The sequence below is a fragment of the Linderina pennispora genome, assembly GCF_002104995.1.
Source record: "Linderina pennispora strain ATCC 12442 chromosome Unknown DL89scaffold_9, whole genome shotgun sequence".
Classification (NCBI taxonomy): Eukaryota; Fungi; Kickxellomycota; class Kickxellomycetes; order Kickxellales; family Kickxellaceae; genus Linderina; species Linderina pennispora.
In genome coordinates this window covers 369612-384140 of record NW_024468257.1, presented here as the reverse complement: position 1 = coordinate 384140, position 14529 = coordinate 369612, and the positions used below count along the sequence as shown (strand labels likewise).

The 14529-nt window shown below is 55.5% G+C and overlaps 8 protein-coding genes across 8 annotated transcripts; 3 read left to right on the top strand and 5 right to left on the bottom strand.

Moving 5' to 3' along the window:
• Positions 1-52: 52 nt before the first annotated feature.
• Positions 53-2197, bottom strand: DL89DRAFT_284708 (uncharacterized protein; the record flags this gene model as incomplete). Its single annotated transcript, XM_040889793.1, has 2 exons — positions 53-1345; positions 1439-2197. 2 exons carry the CDS (start codon positions 2195-2197, stop codon positions 53-55), a joined length of 2052 nt encoding a protein of 683 aa, XP_040742408.1.
• A 1847-nt stretch (positions 2198-4044) lies between these two features.
• DL89DRAFT_181053 (uncharacterized protein) lies at positions 4045-5273 on the top strand. The gene has a single exon (XM_040883897.1). The coding sequence runs from the start codon at positions 4251-4253 to the stop codon at positions 4791-4793; it is 543 nt and encodes a 180-aa protein (XP_040742407.1). The 5' UTR covers positions 4045-4250; the 3' UTR covers positions 4794-5273.
• Positions 5274-5665: 392 nt separating this feature from the next.
• DL89DRAFT_318374 (uncharacterized protein) lies at positions 5666-6721 on the top strand (the record flags this gene model as incomplete). Its single annotated transcript, XM_040891102.1, has 1 exon — positions 5666-6721. A coding segment is annotated over one exon (965 nt), but the record flags the coding sequence as incomplete, so codon positions are not given.
• A 178-nt stretch (positions 6722-6899) lies between these two features.
• DL89DRAFT_268416 (mevalonate pyrophosphate decarboxylase) lies at positions 6900-8279 on the top strand. Its single transcript, XM_040887920.1, has one exon. The coding sequence runs from the start codon at positions 6955-6957 to the stop codon at positions 8182-8184; it is 1230 nt and encodes a 409-aa protein (XP_040742405.1). The 5' UTR covers positions 6900-6954; the 3' UTR covers positions 8185-8279.
• On the bottom strand, positions 8070-9407 carry DL89DRAFT_268415 (mitochondrial carrier protein LEU5). Its single transcript, XM_040887919.1, is given in 3 exon segments — positions 8070-8738; positions 8758-9146; positions 9233-9407. 3 exon segments carry the CDS (start codon positions 9369-9371, stop codon positions 8256-8258), a joined length of 1011 nt encoding a protein of 336 aa, XP_040742404.1. The 5' UTR covers positions 9372-9407; the 3' UTR covers positions 8070-8255.
• Positions 9408-9688: 281 nt separating this feature from the next.
• Positions 9689-11026, bottom strand: DL89DRAFT_278563 (mitochondrial carrier; the record flags this gene model as incomplete). Its single annotated transcript, XM_040889510.1, is given in 6 exon segments — positions 9689-9986; positions 10045-10172; positions 10195-10431; positions 10451-10480; positions 10512-10582; positions 10654-11026. The coding sequence occupies 6 exon segments, from the start codon at positions 10730-10732 to the stop codon at positions 9689-9691; spliced, it is 843 nt and encodes a 280-aa protein (XP_040742403.1). The 5' UTR covers positions 10733-11026.
• Positions 11027-11046: 20 nt separating this feature from the next.
• Positions 11047-11469, bottom strand: DL89DRAFT_180994 (uncharacterized protein). Its single transcript, XM_040883896.1, has one exon. It carries the CDS (start codon positions 11410-11412, stop codon positions 11188-11190), a length of 225 nt encoding a protein of 74 aa, XP_040742402.1. The 5' UTR covers positions 11413-11469; the 3' UTR covers positions 11047-11187.
• A 1324-nt stretch (positions 11470-12793) lies between these two features.
• On the bottom strand, positions 12794-13958 carry DL89DRAFT_293842 (uncharacterized protein; the record flags this gene model as incomplete). Its single annotated transcript, XM_040890433.1, has 2 exons — positions 12794-13597; positions 13635-13958. The coding sequence occupies 2 exons, from the start codon at positions 13956-13958 to the stop codon at positions 12794-12796; spliced, it is 1128 nt and encodes a 375-aa protein (XP_040742401.1).
• Positions 13959-14529: the final 571 nt, after the last annotated feature.

The following is a 14529-nucleotide window of genomic DNA, read 5'->3' as shown; positions in this document are numbered from 1 at the left end:
CAGAAAGAAATATAAAGTAGGGGGATAACAAGCAAATATATAATGTCTCCCATCACTCGATGGAGCCAGGTCCACGCACCCGGCCCCGCCCAGACACGGCATGGTGGGCTGGCTCATCGGCAAGCCGTGAGTACGGGTGGTGGTGGGGTCTCTGCAACTGCTGCTGCTGTTGCTGTTGCTGCTGTTGCTGTTGCTGCTGAGAGCTGCCCGCCGCTAGATGCTCGCCTCCCGCGTATGTGCTGGTGCTCTGAAAGTAGGTGGGGACAGGCAAAGCCCTTTGCTGGCGAGGATCGTCATGTGTCGCCGAGCCGTCGCTCATGGCGGGAGCAGCACCAGCAGCATTATGCACCCAAGCAGATCTCTCTGCAGACTCGGCATTACCGAGAGTAGCGGACGACTGGGCAGGCGTGTGCTGCGAAGGTGCGTGGCTATGCTGGTGGGCATGGCCGTGGTTGTGGTGGAGTGCCGCGGCGGCTGGCTCAGCTGCCACGGCCACCATTGCACCAGCAGTAGCAGCATCGGCGGCCTGCTGCACGGCGGTGTCCGCGTGGGCGTCATCGAAGCCGCCCGACGGGTTGCGCTCGGTGCACCAGTTGCGGTGGCCCTCGGCCCAGGCGCGGCTCTGGCACTGCTTGGAGCAGTACTTGGCCTTGCGGCACCGGCGGCACTTTGCGAACTCGCGCTGCTGGCGCTCCCACTTTTGGCACTTGAGATACGAGCACTGCCGCAGCCCGTTGCGCGCCTCGTCTCGCCGGCAGTTGTTGCGCATGACGATGCTGGACCAGTATACCATGTCCGACGGGAACGTGCGCTGGAATGCGAACCGTTCCACCACAGAGAACACGTCCACCACGGTTCCCTTGGTGGGCGGGTAGCGGCGGGCTGGTGGGAGCCCGGCTGCTTCATTGGCTGCCGCTGCTGCCTCGGCTGCCTGCACGGCATCGGTAAGGTCGCCTGGAGTCGCATAACCCGACATGTTGGTAGGGCAGGTGGCAGCGTTGGTCCGCCGGATCTCCGAATACAGCAGCGGGCACTCGTGGATGAGGGCGCGCTGGGCCGGTGTCTTGGTCAGGTATGCCAGCAGCTGCAGCGCCAGGACCACCTCGTCGTGACGATACATGACGTGGTCGATGGACTGCAGGCGGCGCTGGGCCGCCTCGAACTTGTCGCGCAGCCGCTCCTGCTCAGCAAACAGGTAGGGAGCGCTCATATGTAGCGGAACTGTAGCGCCATCGGGGAACACCTGCCGCGCCAAGGGATGGGCGCCTTCGCCAGGCCGCCGTGTTTGCTGTTGCTGCTGCTGCTGCTGTTGTTGCTGCTGCTGTTGCTGTTGTTGCTGCTGCTGCTGGAGCTGCTGGAGCTGCTGTTGCAATTGCTGCTGCTGAAGAAGTTGCTGCTGCTGCTGTAGCTGCTGGAGATGCTGCTGTGCTACAGCCACCTGCTGGCTAGAGGCATCTCCAGTCTGCGGCGGCTGCTGCTGCTGTTGCTGCTGCATAGGAGGAACAGAAACTGGGATAGGGTTAATACCAGACACCGCGGCGACGGCAGCGGCAGCGGCAGCCTGGGCAGCATTGTTACGCGCAGCAGCAGCGGCAGCAGCCGAGCCCGAGGACCGGGACGAAGCTGCACCGGTAGAGTGTGCCGCGCCCGACGCAATGGAGTGAACAGTTATAATTGTGTTTGACGGGTCGCTAATCTCCGAGTGTTCGTCCGCGGTACCAGCCTCATTCGGGTTAAAGTCGAGCATCTTGGGCAGCGGCTGCTCCATGTGGGCGCTCAGGGCGGCCCGGTACTGCTGCTCCAGCTGGATGACCTCGGTGCCCATCAGATATGCGTTCAGGATTTCAACCAAAATTGGCACCGCGCCCACCTGCACCACGCGCTGCCGGATTTCCTGCGACCCGCGCACTCCGACGTTGACTATGCAGTGGAACGCCATTGTCCACTTCCAGCTGTGCAGTGTGTCCTCCGTCACCTTGGTCGTCCGCAGAATCCGCACCAGCCGCTCCAGCCCGCCGTCGGTCGTCAGAATCTCTCGAATGCGCGCCGACGACGATGTCAAGTAGTTGAGGTGAGACAGTGAGTTCACCAGCGGCAGGTCAGCTGTGCAGTCCAGGGCTCGCCGGTCGTATAGCGCAGACGTAATCGACACGCACGCCTTGTTGAGCGAGGGGAAATGAAAATTGGACTCGCGCATGGTCACGCTTATTACCCAGCAGGCTGTGTTGTAGTAGAGAAAGAGCAGAAAAAGAATGGGGAGGCTGACCTCGTTTTATGCAGTTCTGGGACAAGGACAAAGAAAACGAAATATATAGCGAGCAGGTGCTGGGGCACAAATGAGGGGAGAAAAGAGGAATGGGCTCGCTCCGTTGGCAAACAACTAAAAAAACAAGCAGCAAGCGGGGGCGGCACCGGCGAGGAAATAGGCGAGAAAAATTTAAGCTCTCCAATCAAGGCAGGGGGCACAAAGAAGGAAACAGGACAGGTTTCAGAAGCCCACCAGCCAAAACAAGCGAGACGGCTTAGCAGGAGAAAAAGGGAGAGCGAAAGGATATGCGACAGAGCTATTTTATAAAACCGACGGCTCTAAATGTCTTTTTCTCTCCTCTCTACGCGGAAATTGAGCAAACTGAAAAATAACGAAATGTAGAAAAGGCTGCTTTTGTGAGAGAAAAACGGAAGAGAAAGGAAATAAAGATTAAACGGGGAGAGGAAGAGAGAAAAAATCCACTGGTTTTTTTTTCTCGCCTTGCCCGAGCAGATGCAATAAAAACGAATGCCTGGGGAGGGGCAGAAAAGAGAGTGCAGAGGCCACCCACCAATCAGCCGCCTTTTACCAACAAGGCCCAGTCAGCTAAAACACAGAGAATAGCACAAAAACCTGATTGTTGGCTTCTGGCTGGGCTGTTATTTCTTTTCTTTCAGGCATTGAGAGGAAAATGCTGCTCCCGAGGGATGCCATTGACGCCTTTGGGCGAGGGTATCGACAAGGGGCCAGGTACACACTGCCACTGGCCAGGCAGCAAACAGCGCACAGGGGAATTAGGCTGGCGAAAGGGCTGGATGATCCCGTCTCACGAGACGCGATATTCCAAATTGCCAGTGACCGCCCTTTCTCGCAGTTCCCCGATTTGGTGCGCGCGGCATGCAGTCTGCACACCGGGGCGGGGGCGATTAGAATTCGGGCAGCAGGAGCGACTCGGGGGAGAGGCAGGCGGATGACACATTATCTGTTCCCAAAAACCTTGTCCAGCTGGACTAGAGCGGCTGTGGCACAGCCCAAAACAAATATCCGCATGCCTGTCGCTGCGCACAACAGCGCCGTTTTGCTGAACACCGCTTGTTGAGATGCCTTCAAGCCTCCCCCAGCGTGCATCACGTCGCGGTGCCTTCCATGTTGTGTCCACAATCCATAACACTGACTGGCACGATATGCCTGGCAATTCCCAACCCCCGCCTGCGCCGTGGGGGATGTGTTCGGGATCGCCGCTTGTTGTCATTTCTCTCGATCATATATATTGCCACCTTTCTTCCTCCACACGCCGAAACAACTAATTGCCTGCTCCGCCATGTCGCCAATAAGCCGCGCAGCAGTGCTCGATGTCGAGCAGCGCCTTCTGCGCTTGCGCCGCGGGGAACAGGTAAATAGGCGCGCTCTATCTCTCTCGCTCCCACACTCTTCCCCGTGGCTCCGAGAAGAGAGAGAAATTACGGAAGAGAATGCGCATGCGTGCCGCCGGAAAGAGGGGCATGTTCATTAACCAGCAAACGGAATACATGCAAATCGTGCCCCACCCACGACGTAGCAGAAGGCACTCCTCGGGGGAGGATCCTGTGCACTGTCCGCCCCTCGGAACGCCCCAGTTCCTGAGTAAAAGTGCCTTAATGCGAACAGCCGGTCACATGTTCCTACCTAAATTGGGGAGGCCAGGAAATACAGGCCGCTGACAACATCCCACACCCCCTGTGCTGTCTGTAGGACGCTGAGGTGCGCGCGGCACGGCGCCGATACTTGGAGCAGCAAGACCTGTTTGAATGCAGCGAAGAACACGGAGACGCGCTTACAAAAAAGGCAAGTGCCTGCGAACGAGAGGCAGCGGGATAAGGGGAAGCAGAGGGATGGGCATTCAGCCCGACACACCATGCGTAAATTAAAGCCCATCTATTGTCCATAGGCACTCTTGCTGGCCCAGGCCAAGGCGAGTCTTGTCCTGCCTGACAGCACGCCGCTGCTGGACATCAATGTCGCCATGGAGAATGTCCCCATTGATGCAAACATCAGCATGCATATTGAGCGCAAGCTGGCCTGTGTCCAAGCCATCCCGGGCATCACCGAGTTGTCTGGCCTGCCGACGCCCGCTGACGCAGAGCACGCGCAGCTGGATCTCATCCGCGCCCATGTGCAGTATATTGCCGAGCTCACAAACGAAGCCACGCTCCTCTGCTCGTTGTGCGCGCTGGAGCGCAGCTCGCCCATTTACGAGACCGCCCAGGCGCTGGAAAGCTACTTTGGCGGACTCATCCACAGCCTGTCGCTGAAGCTCCGCATTATTGCTGCTGACATGTTCAACGAGCTGTATAGCGCCGAGACCGTACAGGCGCTGGAGTCGCTGCGTGGCCTGTTGAAAACCGAGGAGGCACGGCTGCTCAAAGAACAGGCCGTGCTGGACGAGCAGCTGGCGATCTACCGCGAGGCTGGAGAGGAATTCCAGGAGATTGCCCAGTCCTATGCCCGAATTGTCCAGGAAACACAGGCTGTTCGTCGCGACATGGCCGATTTGCAAAACCTGTAGCAAAGGAAGGATCTTGATACACTGGAGCAAAACAATATACACCTGTGCTGGCCATGCCCACCAGTGGCGATCCAAGCAGTCGTTGGAGAATTAGTAAATAGATGCCATGTGGTAGTGGATGGAATCCGAGAGGGGCTGGCAGCATCAATACACCTGGCAGCAATGGAGGTCATCTAGGGGATTGTTTGTGTATCCACGCATTATCAATGCCTAACCTGAAAGCCCATTTCAGCTACACAGCCCTATTTTTGTGCTGTGATAGTGAAACTCGGCTTGTTAACAGCTCCCTTGGATGTCTCAGCTGATATCATGCTACAGCCAGTGACGACTGTAGCACTCCAACAATACGAGCTTGCGTATGTCCCAGGATCGACATCGTCGCCCTAATTTGATAATCGGCCAAGTGGGGAGCATATTAATCCCAGCTAGTTGATCATGCTTGCGTTCTCCTTCGCTCAGCACCATCTATATAGCATCCTTTAAACAATAGCGGATGGCTTCTGATGCACCAAACTCAATGACCTCAGTCAACAATACGGCAGGCGCATTACCAGCTACCAACAATATGCGTGTGGCATGATCAAACTCAAAACGTGATATATGATTCGATTCAATATACTTGCTCATTTAGTCTGCCCATCCAACTCATCATATCACTGAGTCGCTCATGTATAAAACTCAAGCATAATATTTCTGAACTCGACAAACTCTACAACTCTTTTACATCGCCTAGGGTCGCTAAACTGTATTTAAAGCATGCGGTACTCCTCCGTTTCTCTCTCGCCCACTATCCCACTACCCATCTTTCTCTTTGAGCTTCCTTTATCACCTTCAGCAGCACAATTGATTGTTCTATCACACTATCGAGCAGCCTATGGAGGACGCTGACGATCAAGCATTCAGGTTCGCCAATGCATTGGCAAGATACCTCGAAACATCTGAGGTTTGGAGCCAAATGGAGGCTCGCCAGCACAGTGACTACAGCATCCGCACAATCGATGCCCTCACTAGCGCAAACATCAGGACTCGCAGCCTCATTGCTGCCCTGCCTGACATCAGGTACCCCATTTCGGTTGGTGAGCAACTACAAGCAGTCAGTATGGAGACTCGGCTCGGAAGCATGAGCAACCTCATAACTGCCATCGACAAGTACGCCAATAGCGCTTTGAACCCGGACAAGTCTCGTAAACCTGGTATTCTGCCGCTTGCTCGGACTAGTACTGGCCCCGGAACCTCAAATGCCAATTTGATTCATAACCAGAGAATTTTTTCGGGCGAGACTGGCAATGGAAAGAGCTACTTCATGCTCGAGATTGCGGCGCATATCATCCGGCAGCATGGCAACGGGCGAGTGATCTTTGTCAGGGACTGCAACGAATGGGTCAACTGCAAAGAGTTTTACGTCGACGGCCAGGCAGTACCCGATTGGCAAGCCAAGGTCGCGTACCTGGTGCAGGCAATGTTTGTCGCGTTTGATGAGGAGGAAGGATTCAACGAGATACTCCAGGATGTTGATGTTGTTTCGACAACCAACATTCGCACATTGGCTAGAAAGGTTGCAATGGGGCTAATCTCATTCGGTACTAGACGAGGATCATTTGCCAACAGAAACGGGAACACAATCTACTTGCCGCTCAAGCCATTCTTTTTCTTTGACAACATTGATGCTGTGTTCGGACCGGATGGACCTCTCGATCGCGATGTCCACATCATCATCCATGAGCTCAGGAGCGCAGGATTCTTTATTGTTGGTGCGCCCCAGGGCAACACAAACATGGGGGAATATTTTGGTAGTGATCCGCTATGTGTCCCCATCCATATCCAACCTAGGGTCTGATGGGAGGAGGACTATGAGTATCCCCTGTAGTTTGCACAGCCTCCCCGGTCGCAGGATATTTAAAACACATCTGGCGCTGTAACTGTGGGGGTGTTCCAGCCGCTGTCTTATGACTGCTCCCTCGCAACACTCAGGAGTAAATGCCGGTGAAATCAGTTGTAAACATCACTCACGTGATCATCTGATGGCAAATGGAATTCAAAGACCGAAAGATCGGCGCCATGTCAACCAGGCCACAAAATCTACCAGCCGGCGCAAGCTAGCGTTTGGCTTTTTTTCTCTGCTCATCTAAACAGTCCGTTTTTAAATTTGCATTCTTTCAACATGGCAATCTACTCCGCAACCGTTACTTCGCCAGTCAACATTGCTGTGATCAAGTACTGGGGCAAGCGGGATCCGTCGCTTATTCTGCCAACCAACTCGTCGCTCTCGGTGACGCTCTCGCAGGACCACCTGAGCACACGCACGACGATCGCATGCTCGGCAGACTTCAAGTCTGACCGCCTGTGGCTGAACGGCGTCGAGGAGGACATCCAGGCGTCCAAGCGCCTGGTGAACTCGATTGGAACCGCTCGCGCGCTGCGGGCAGCGGAGGAGGCCAAGAACCCTGAGCTGCCTCGGCTGTCGCAGTACAAGATCCATGTGTGCTCGGAGAACAACTTCCCGACGGCGGCCGGGCTGGCATCGTCGGCCAGCGGATATGCGGCGCTGGTGAGCGCGCTGGGCGAGCTGTTTAAGCTGCCGCAGAGCACGGCGGAGTTGTCGCGTGTGGCGCGGGTCGGCAGCGGGTCGGCGTGCCGGTCGATGTTTGGCGGATTCGTGGCCTGGCGCATGGGCGAGAAGGATAATGGCGAGGACTCGATGGCGCAGCAGGTTGCTGAGCGTGCACACTGGCCGGAGCTCCAGGCGCTGATTCTGGTTGTCTCGGACAAGAAGAAGGCTGTGTCGTCGACCGCTGGCATGCAGACCACGGTGGAGACCTCGGCCCTGTTTGCGGAGCGCGTGCGCTCGGTGGTGCCGGCCCGGATGGAGGCGATGGAGAAGGCGATCCAGGAGCGTGACTTTGCAGAGTTTGCCAAGATCACCATGCAGGACTCCAACCAGTTCCATGCGGTCTGCCTCGACACGTACCCGCCCATTGCCTACATGAACGACACCAGCCACGCAGTCACCCGCATCATCCACGCCTACAATGCTGCTAAGGGATACACTGCTGCAGCCTACACCTTTGATGCTGGACCCAACGCCGTTATCTACGCGCCCAAGAGCGAGATGCGTGATCTGGTCGAGCTGTTCGCATACCTGTTCCCGCGCGACGAGGATGTCCTGGCGGAGGTCTTCTACACCAACCCGTTCAGCCTGGTCAATGCCGAGGAGGTTGGCCAGACCATTTCGGACCCCGCGGTCCGCAAGCTTGCCGAGACTGTCGGCAAGTTCCAGGCTGGTGCGGTGCGCAGACTCATCCACACTGAGGTCGGCGATGGCCCGCGTGTGCTTGATCAGTCCGAGACCCTGCTGACTGAGTCTGGCATGCCGAAGCATGCTCGCGAGTAGGCCACCTGCACAAACCCTATGAACTCTATCCCAATACATCCTGGTAATACTCAACACTACATCTATTTCTACTACTCCAAATCAAAGACGGCCTTGAGCTTCTCGTAGGTAAAGAAAAACACTGCAGTCATGGGCACCATCTTGACGTACCCGATTGTTAGTCCGACAAAAAAACCGCGGACACCCGACTGATGCCAGAGGTCGCTGGCGACCTTGAATGCGCTGGCCCGACTGTTCGGATCGTGGGCACCAGCAACCTGCATCTTGCGACGTAAAAGCTCAAACGGGTAGCTAGCAGTCTGGGCAAACACACCGGTAAGCCCGCCGACAGTCAGCTCCGCCCAGCTCTTCAGCTCCTTCATCTTGCGCCTGCGGCCACCCGCCCTCTTGCGCTCGCCAGGCGGCAGAGCAGCAATGTGTGCAAACCGGGTGCACGCCAGCTCGCGAAGATACTCGCGCGTCAAAAACGACACCCCGCCGTAGGGCACAATCCCAGCCACCGTCAGCGGGAACCCGCGGAAGAAATTGAACAGTCCCAAACCTGTACGCCCTCTCTGTGTAGATTGTCCAGACGACCTGCAGGATGCTCTGTCGCTGCTGGGCTCCGTCGGGAGTATTGTATGCCATCCGCACTCGCACCATGTCCAGCGGGTACGAGACTGCGACTGAGATGACGCCACAGAGCGAGCCTGCCAGGAAATTTCTGAGGTTCTTGTCGTCGATATGCTGGCCCAGCCGCCGCTTCAGCTGCTCGTATGTCATGAGCTCTACCGCGGCATACGGAAAAACACGTGCCAGCTGCATGGAGTACCCTTGGAACAGCCCGCGCATGCCGTACTCACGGTAGATCGATGCGCCGGCCCTGAACATACCAAAGCGGGTGCTTGCGTAGTGCGCGTATTTCGTATGCTGGGTCTGGAACAGGATCCGGACTCGATCCAACGGCGCTACCACAGTCTTGGCTAAACCAAAAGAGCATTCAGGTAAGCCATGCAGCTCTCTTATTCATCTCCCCAATTTCCTCGTGTGGTCAACATGCTATTCATACCTGCACATCCTGCAATCCCCCCAATTGCTCCTGTCATGGTCATATACAGCGCGTTCCCGGGAGATGATGGTGGTGTCGGCACCGCCTTCTCTAGCCCCGCCAACTCACTGCCGCGTGTACTGGCAGAGATTGTAGACATCCTGAAATGGCCTAACAGCAAAGATAACAATAGCGGTTTAAATCCTGGAGCCGCGGCCATTTTTGCAACAGGAAGCCTACGGTGATCAATACCTGATGGGACTGCGGCAGTATTGTGGCTCGCGGTACTCTGCCAGCGATAAGCCAAAGGATATGTCCAATATATGCACGCCTTGCATGTGCGTACATGTGAAATTAACCACCAGGACTCAGGGAGCCCGCGCCATCATGGTATGCTGATGGATGCCAGGCCAATAATGCTCCAGCCAGTATTAAAACCACAGCCTAATGGCCTATGTAACAATACAATGTACTTTGTTATTCTAGATCGAAGATAGCCTTGAGCTTCTCGTACGTAAAGAACGAGACAGCAAACATCGGCACAACCTTGACATAGCCAATGGTCAGCCCGACAAAGAACCCGCGCACTCCAGACTTGCGCCAGACATCGCCCGCGATTGTGACTGCGCTCGCCCGGCGGTTCGGATCGTGGGCGCCAGCAATCTGCATCTTCCGACGCACCAGCTCGAACGGGTAGCTTGCGGTCTGCGCAAAGACGCCCGACAGGCCGCCAGCTGTCAGCTCCGCCCAGTTCTTCAGCTCCTTGACCTTCCGCCTCCGGTCGGTGCTAGGCTTGCGCTCAGCCGGCGGCAATGTGGCAATGTGGGCGAAACCGCGTGCGTGCCAACTCCATGAAATACTCGTGCATCAGGAACGACACGCCGCCATACGGCACGATCCCCATCAGCGACAGAGGGAACCCGCGGAAAAAGTTGAACAGCCCGAAACCTGTACGCCTTCTCTCTGTAGATCAGCTTCGCCACCTGCATGACGCTCTGCCGCTGCCGCCTGCCGTCTGGTGTTATATACGCCATCCGCACCCGGATCATATCCAGCGGGTACGAGACCGCGACCGAGATGACGCCGCAGAGCGAGCCTGCCAGAAAGTTCCTCAAGTGGGCATCGCTGAAATGCCGCCCAAGCTGCCGCTTCAGCTGCTCATATGTCATGAACTTGACCGCTGCGTACGGGAATATCCTCGCCAGCTGCATCGAATGACCCTGGAGTAAGCCCGCGCACGCCGTACTCGCGGTAGATCGATGCCCCGGCCTTGAAGAGCCCAAAGTGCGTGCCTGCGTACCGGTGTGTACTTTACGTGGTGTGTTTGGAACAAAATCTTGACCCGGTCCAATGGCGCCACCACCGTTTTGGCTATAAAGTAAGTGTTAGCGACTGGCCACTCCCTCTATTACTGTGTGGAATAATGGTTCCTCTCCTCGTACCTGTGCAGCCTGCAATTCCGCCAATTGCGCCGGTCATGACAGCATATCTAGTGTTTTCCGACGACGGTGCCTGGTCCATTAGCAGCCACAGCTTCCAGGTTTCTGGAGCCCGGCGTTCCCTGCCCGTGCGTCGTGCTGCAGTACCAGCCCGCTCTCGTGTGCAGCAGCTACGTCCGACATGTGTACAAATATAGATAAGATAACAATACAAAAAGGGGTGTGTACAGAGTAGAAGGGGGTCTGTGCTGGAGAGGAGAAGAAGGGTGGACAGGACAAGAAGGCGGGGGATCACAGGACGGCTTTCACAAGGAGCCAATCCTAGGGAGCAAATAGAAGAGCAAAAATCAGACGGGCGGCGCTGACCACAAAAAAGGTGGAAAGCCAGCGTGAGAAGTCAAAAAAAAATATTTCTCATCAGTTTTTTCTCACAAGACTGCTCGTGCATAATCGCGCCTGATGTCCACAAATGGATATCGGGGGGATCACGAGCTATCAAAAGCGATCCGCACTGATAGCGCGTACGTGTCTCTGCGGCTACCACGGCATCACTTGGGCAGCACTGGCACGGCTAGCCACACGCAGTTTTGATGGATGCGACCTGCATATCATGGAAATGCAGGTCCTCTCGTGATGGGAGGCACCGAATGTGTACGTGTACATTGTGTGAAAATAACGATAAAAGTAAACAAACACATGGCAGCTGAGGGCTGGCAGCAAAAGCACCAAATGTGGTAAGGGCACCTTCGTCTTTGCATGCATCCATACATCTCGACGGTTGCTGTCACGGTGTTATTGCTGACCACCAAACCACCAGCAATAACAATCGTGCAACCCTCGATGGCTGTCGAGAATGCATCAAGCGGGTACCTGCATAGCGCCTGATGCAACCCTGTACTGCGGATACCTAACATCCGGCTTGGTTGTAGTGATGTTCAGAGCATAGTCGGTAATGTCCATCCACATTGCTCAAAACCGCAGGTCAGCTGCTCAGCCCGCTGGCAATCGTCGTATTGTTGTCCATGACAATGATGTTGGGCGATGCCCGTGGCGCGCTCATCATGGGTGTCATCCATAAATCGTCTTGTGTATCAGACACGTCAACGGTTGACGCAGTCTTGAAGTTGAGGATCGAAGCTACCGGCGAAAATCACATAGAGGTTTCCTATCGTGCCTGCCGGTATCGAGGACCAGACAGACGAGAAGCGCGTTGTGGCCCACGGTCTGGAGACCCGGTGGTAAATGTCGACGATTTCTGTATATGCCCTGTTCTCAACATAACCACCGCCAAACAGCGCATGTTACCGGGCTGAGGCTGCACAGCAATACATGACCGGGGAGCAGTGAGCATGCCTGAATGGAATGTCCAGTCGCTAAGTGCTTTTGAGCCTGGCAGGGGGCTGGAGCTATCGCCAGTCACAGGTGCAGCAGCGGATGATGTGAAGGGGCAGAAGGCTACGGATAGTAGTCTCAGAGATGATACAGACATGGCTTACAGTAATAGAAGATATGGAAAACCAAAGGTGATTGAAGGGAGAGGTGGCATCAGGCAAGAAGACAAGATAGACAGCCGACAGTGGACTGACCAGCTGTAAATCTGAACATGGTCAGAGATTTCTAGGCTTGGGAAGATAGCGAAAGGCTAGACTCGTTTCAGCTATATTACTCGACCAAGTACGGCAAGAACTGCAGGGTGCTCTCCTCGAGGACATCAGGCAGCTGGATTGGTTCACCAGCAATCCTAGATATGGTATTTGGTTTCCGGAATGGTACCCTTCAACTCCCATTTGCCTTCGAGTGGTGGACGTATTAACCATCACTCAAGGCCGAGTAGCGAGTTCGTTGACCTCGCATACATTTTTGTTTCTGCTAGTCGTCAAGGCGTCCTGTGGGTGGAGCAGGACACATAGGCATCCTCTCCCAGTGTTCGCATTCACCCAGGTGACTTGCTTTTGTACAGATGATCTGTATGAATCTATTTATATCTTGATACTGTCCTGGCTGCACCGATGCTGCATGCCTCGCGCAGCTACATCGTATGTAAATAATAAGTAGTAGGATATATGGTGTGAAAATAACTATAAAAGTAAACAGAATACAGGGATAAATATGTGGAATAAGAAAGTGTCGAAACCATGACACTCTAGTGCTTGCATGCATTGAACAGTTCGACAGACCCAGTCACATTGCGGCCCTGGTACACGTCACCGCCAGCAATAATCAGCAGGCAGTCATCAACGACCGTCGATCCGGCATCCGTCCGGTGTGTGTACAGCGCCGGCTTGTGCTTATCGTTCTTGACGAACTTGAGTGTGCGGGTATCAAACACATCAAAGTCCTTGGTCAGCACAGTACCGTCAACAAACACAATGTAATCGCCGATCGCATGGGTGACAGGGTAGTCGCGTGCAGTGCTCAGGGACACTGGGCTGCACCAGCTGTTGGTCTTCAGGCTAAACACGTCGACGCGATCCGACACGACTGTATCTGTCTCGGTGAACTTGTGTCCGCCGCCAAACACGAACACGCCATTGGCAGCTGCGCTTCCGGCGCCCCAGCGCGGGTCAGGGAACAGCGGGCCGCGGGAAATCTCCGGCTTCCCGCTGGCCTTCAAAATGCTCGTCTGGTTCGACGCCTGGAAGTCATTGAAGCGCTCGCCGGGCTTCTGATTCTCGTATCCGCCGGTAAATAGCCCGGTGCCCGAACGATCCCCGGCCGCGAACCCGTACTGCGGGTAGTTGACATCCAGCTTCGCCGCAGTGATCTTCAGATCATGGTCGATAAAGTCCACCGCGCTGCTCAGGTACTGCAGGTCGCCGCTCAGCCCGCCGACAATCGCCGTCTGGCTGCCAAGATTGATGATCTTGGGCGATGCCCGCGGCACTGTCAGCTGCAGGGTCGACCACGAGTCATTGGATGTGTCATATACGTCGACGGTGGTCACGGGCTTGAAGCTGTCGTCGAATCCGCCAGCGAAAATCCACATAGCGGTCTCCGACCGATCCCGCCGATACTGACGACCGGGTCGATGACAGGTGCGCTGTGCTCCATTTATTGGTGGTCCGGTGGTAGATGTCGACAATGTCTGTGTATGTTTCGTTCTGCAGGTATCCGCCGCCAAACAGCGCGTAGTGGCCGGCTGAGGCCGCGGCAATACGCGACCGGGCGACCGAGAGCGAGGCTCCCTGGAATTGCCAGTTCAGCGGGTTGTCCAGCACATTGGCGCTGTCATCGGGCACCGGCACAGCAGTGGATGACGCGAAGAGGCAGAGGGCTGCCACGCACAACCGCAGGGATGGTACAAGCATGGTGTTGCAGTAAGAAGTAGAAAAAGAAAGGTGTGTGAAGAAAGGAGGAGTAGTGTCTGGTCTGGACAAGATAGAAAGTGCAGGGCGGGCCGACCGCCCTTTATACTAGGGGTTTGCAAACACTAGACCCCCTTTTTGCCCGCTTCAGTGGTTGAGCAGTAATGGTTGAGGTGGGGTGTTGTCCTGAGTAAGGCAGCTGAATACCGCAACACCGATAGCCTAAAAATAAATCCAAAGCTGTACCGTTTGTCACTCTACCACCACAAAAGCCCTTCGCGCCTCTCCCCAATAGGCTGCGCAAAAATTCTTGAACAGCTTGGCCATGTCCAGGCCAGACGCTTTCTCCAGCATGGGAATCCCGCCTACACAGCAGCAGAAATACCGACACCTAAGAATAGGGTGAATGCTGACCTTGCAGCTTTTTCCACTGTTCTTGTGCATAAGAAGCGCCGGTGCTTCCACTGGCTTGCAGGTAATTTTTTCTTGCGACTAACTCTGACTCGGGTTGCACTGCACTGCAAATCTGCCAGGGCGGTCGCACAGGAAGGCCGAGGAACACCAGGCTTTCTTT

What these genes read in the sequence shown, in the direction of transcription:
- DL89DRAFT_180994 (XM_040883896.1), bottom strand. Translation starts at nt 11,412, where the DNA reads ATGCATGCAAAGACGAAGGTGCCCTTACCACATTTGGTGCTTTTGCTG.
- DL89DRAFT_181053 (XM_040883897.1), top strand. Translation starts at nt 4,251, where the DNA reads ATGGAGAATGTCCCCATTGATGCAAACATCAGCATGCATATTGAGCGC.
- DL89DRAFT_268415 (XM_040887919.1), bottom strand. Translation starts at nt 9,371, where the DNA reads ATGTCTACAATCTCTGCCAGTACACGCGGCAGTGAGTTGGCGGGGCTA. An exon ending in GGGGATTGCAGGATGTGCAG is followed by an intron (nt 9,147 to 9,232) that starts GTATGAATAGCA and finishes CTTTTGGTTTAG; the next exon opens with CCAAGACTGTGGTAGCGCCG.
- DL89DRAFT_268416 (XM_040887920.1), top strand. Translation starts at nt 6,955, where the DNA reads ATGGCAATCTACTCCGCAACCGTTACTTCGCCAGTCAACATTGCTGTG.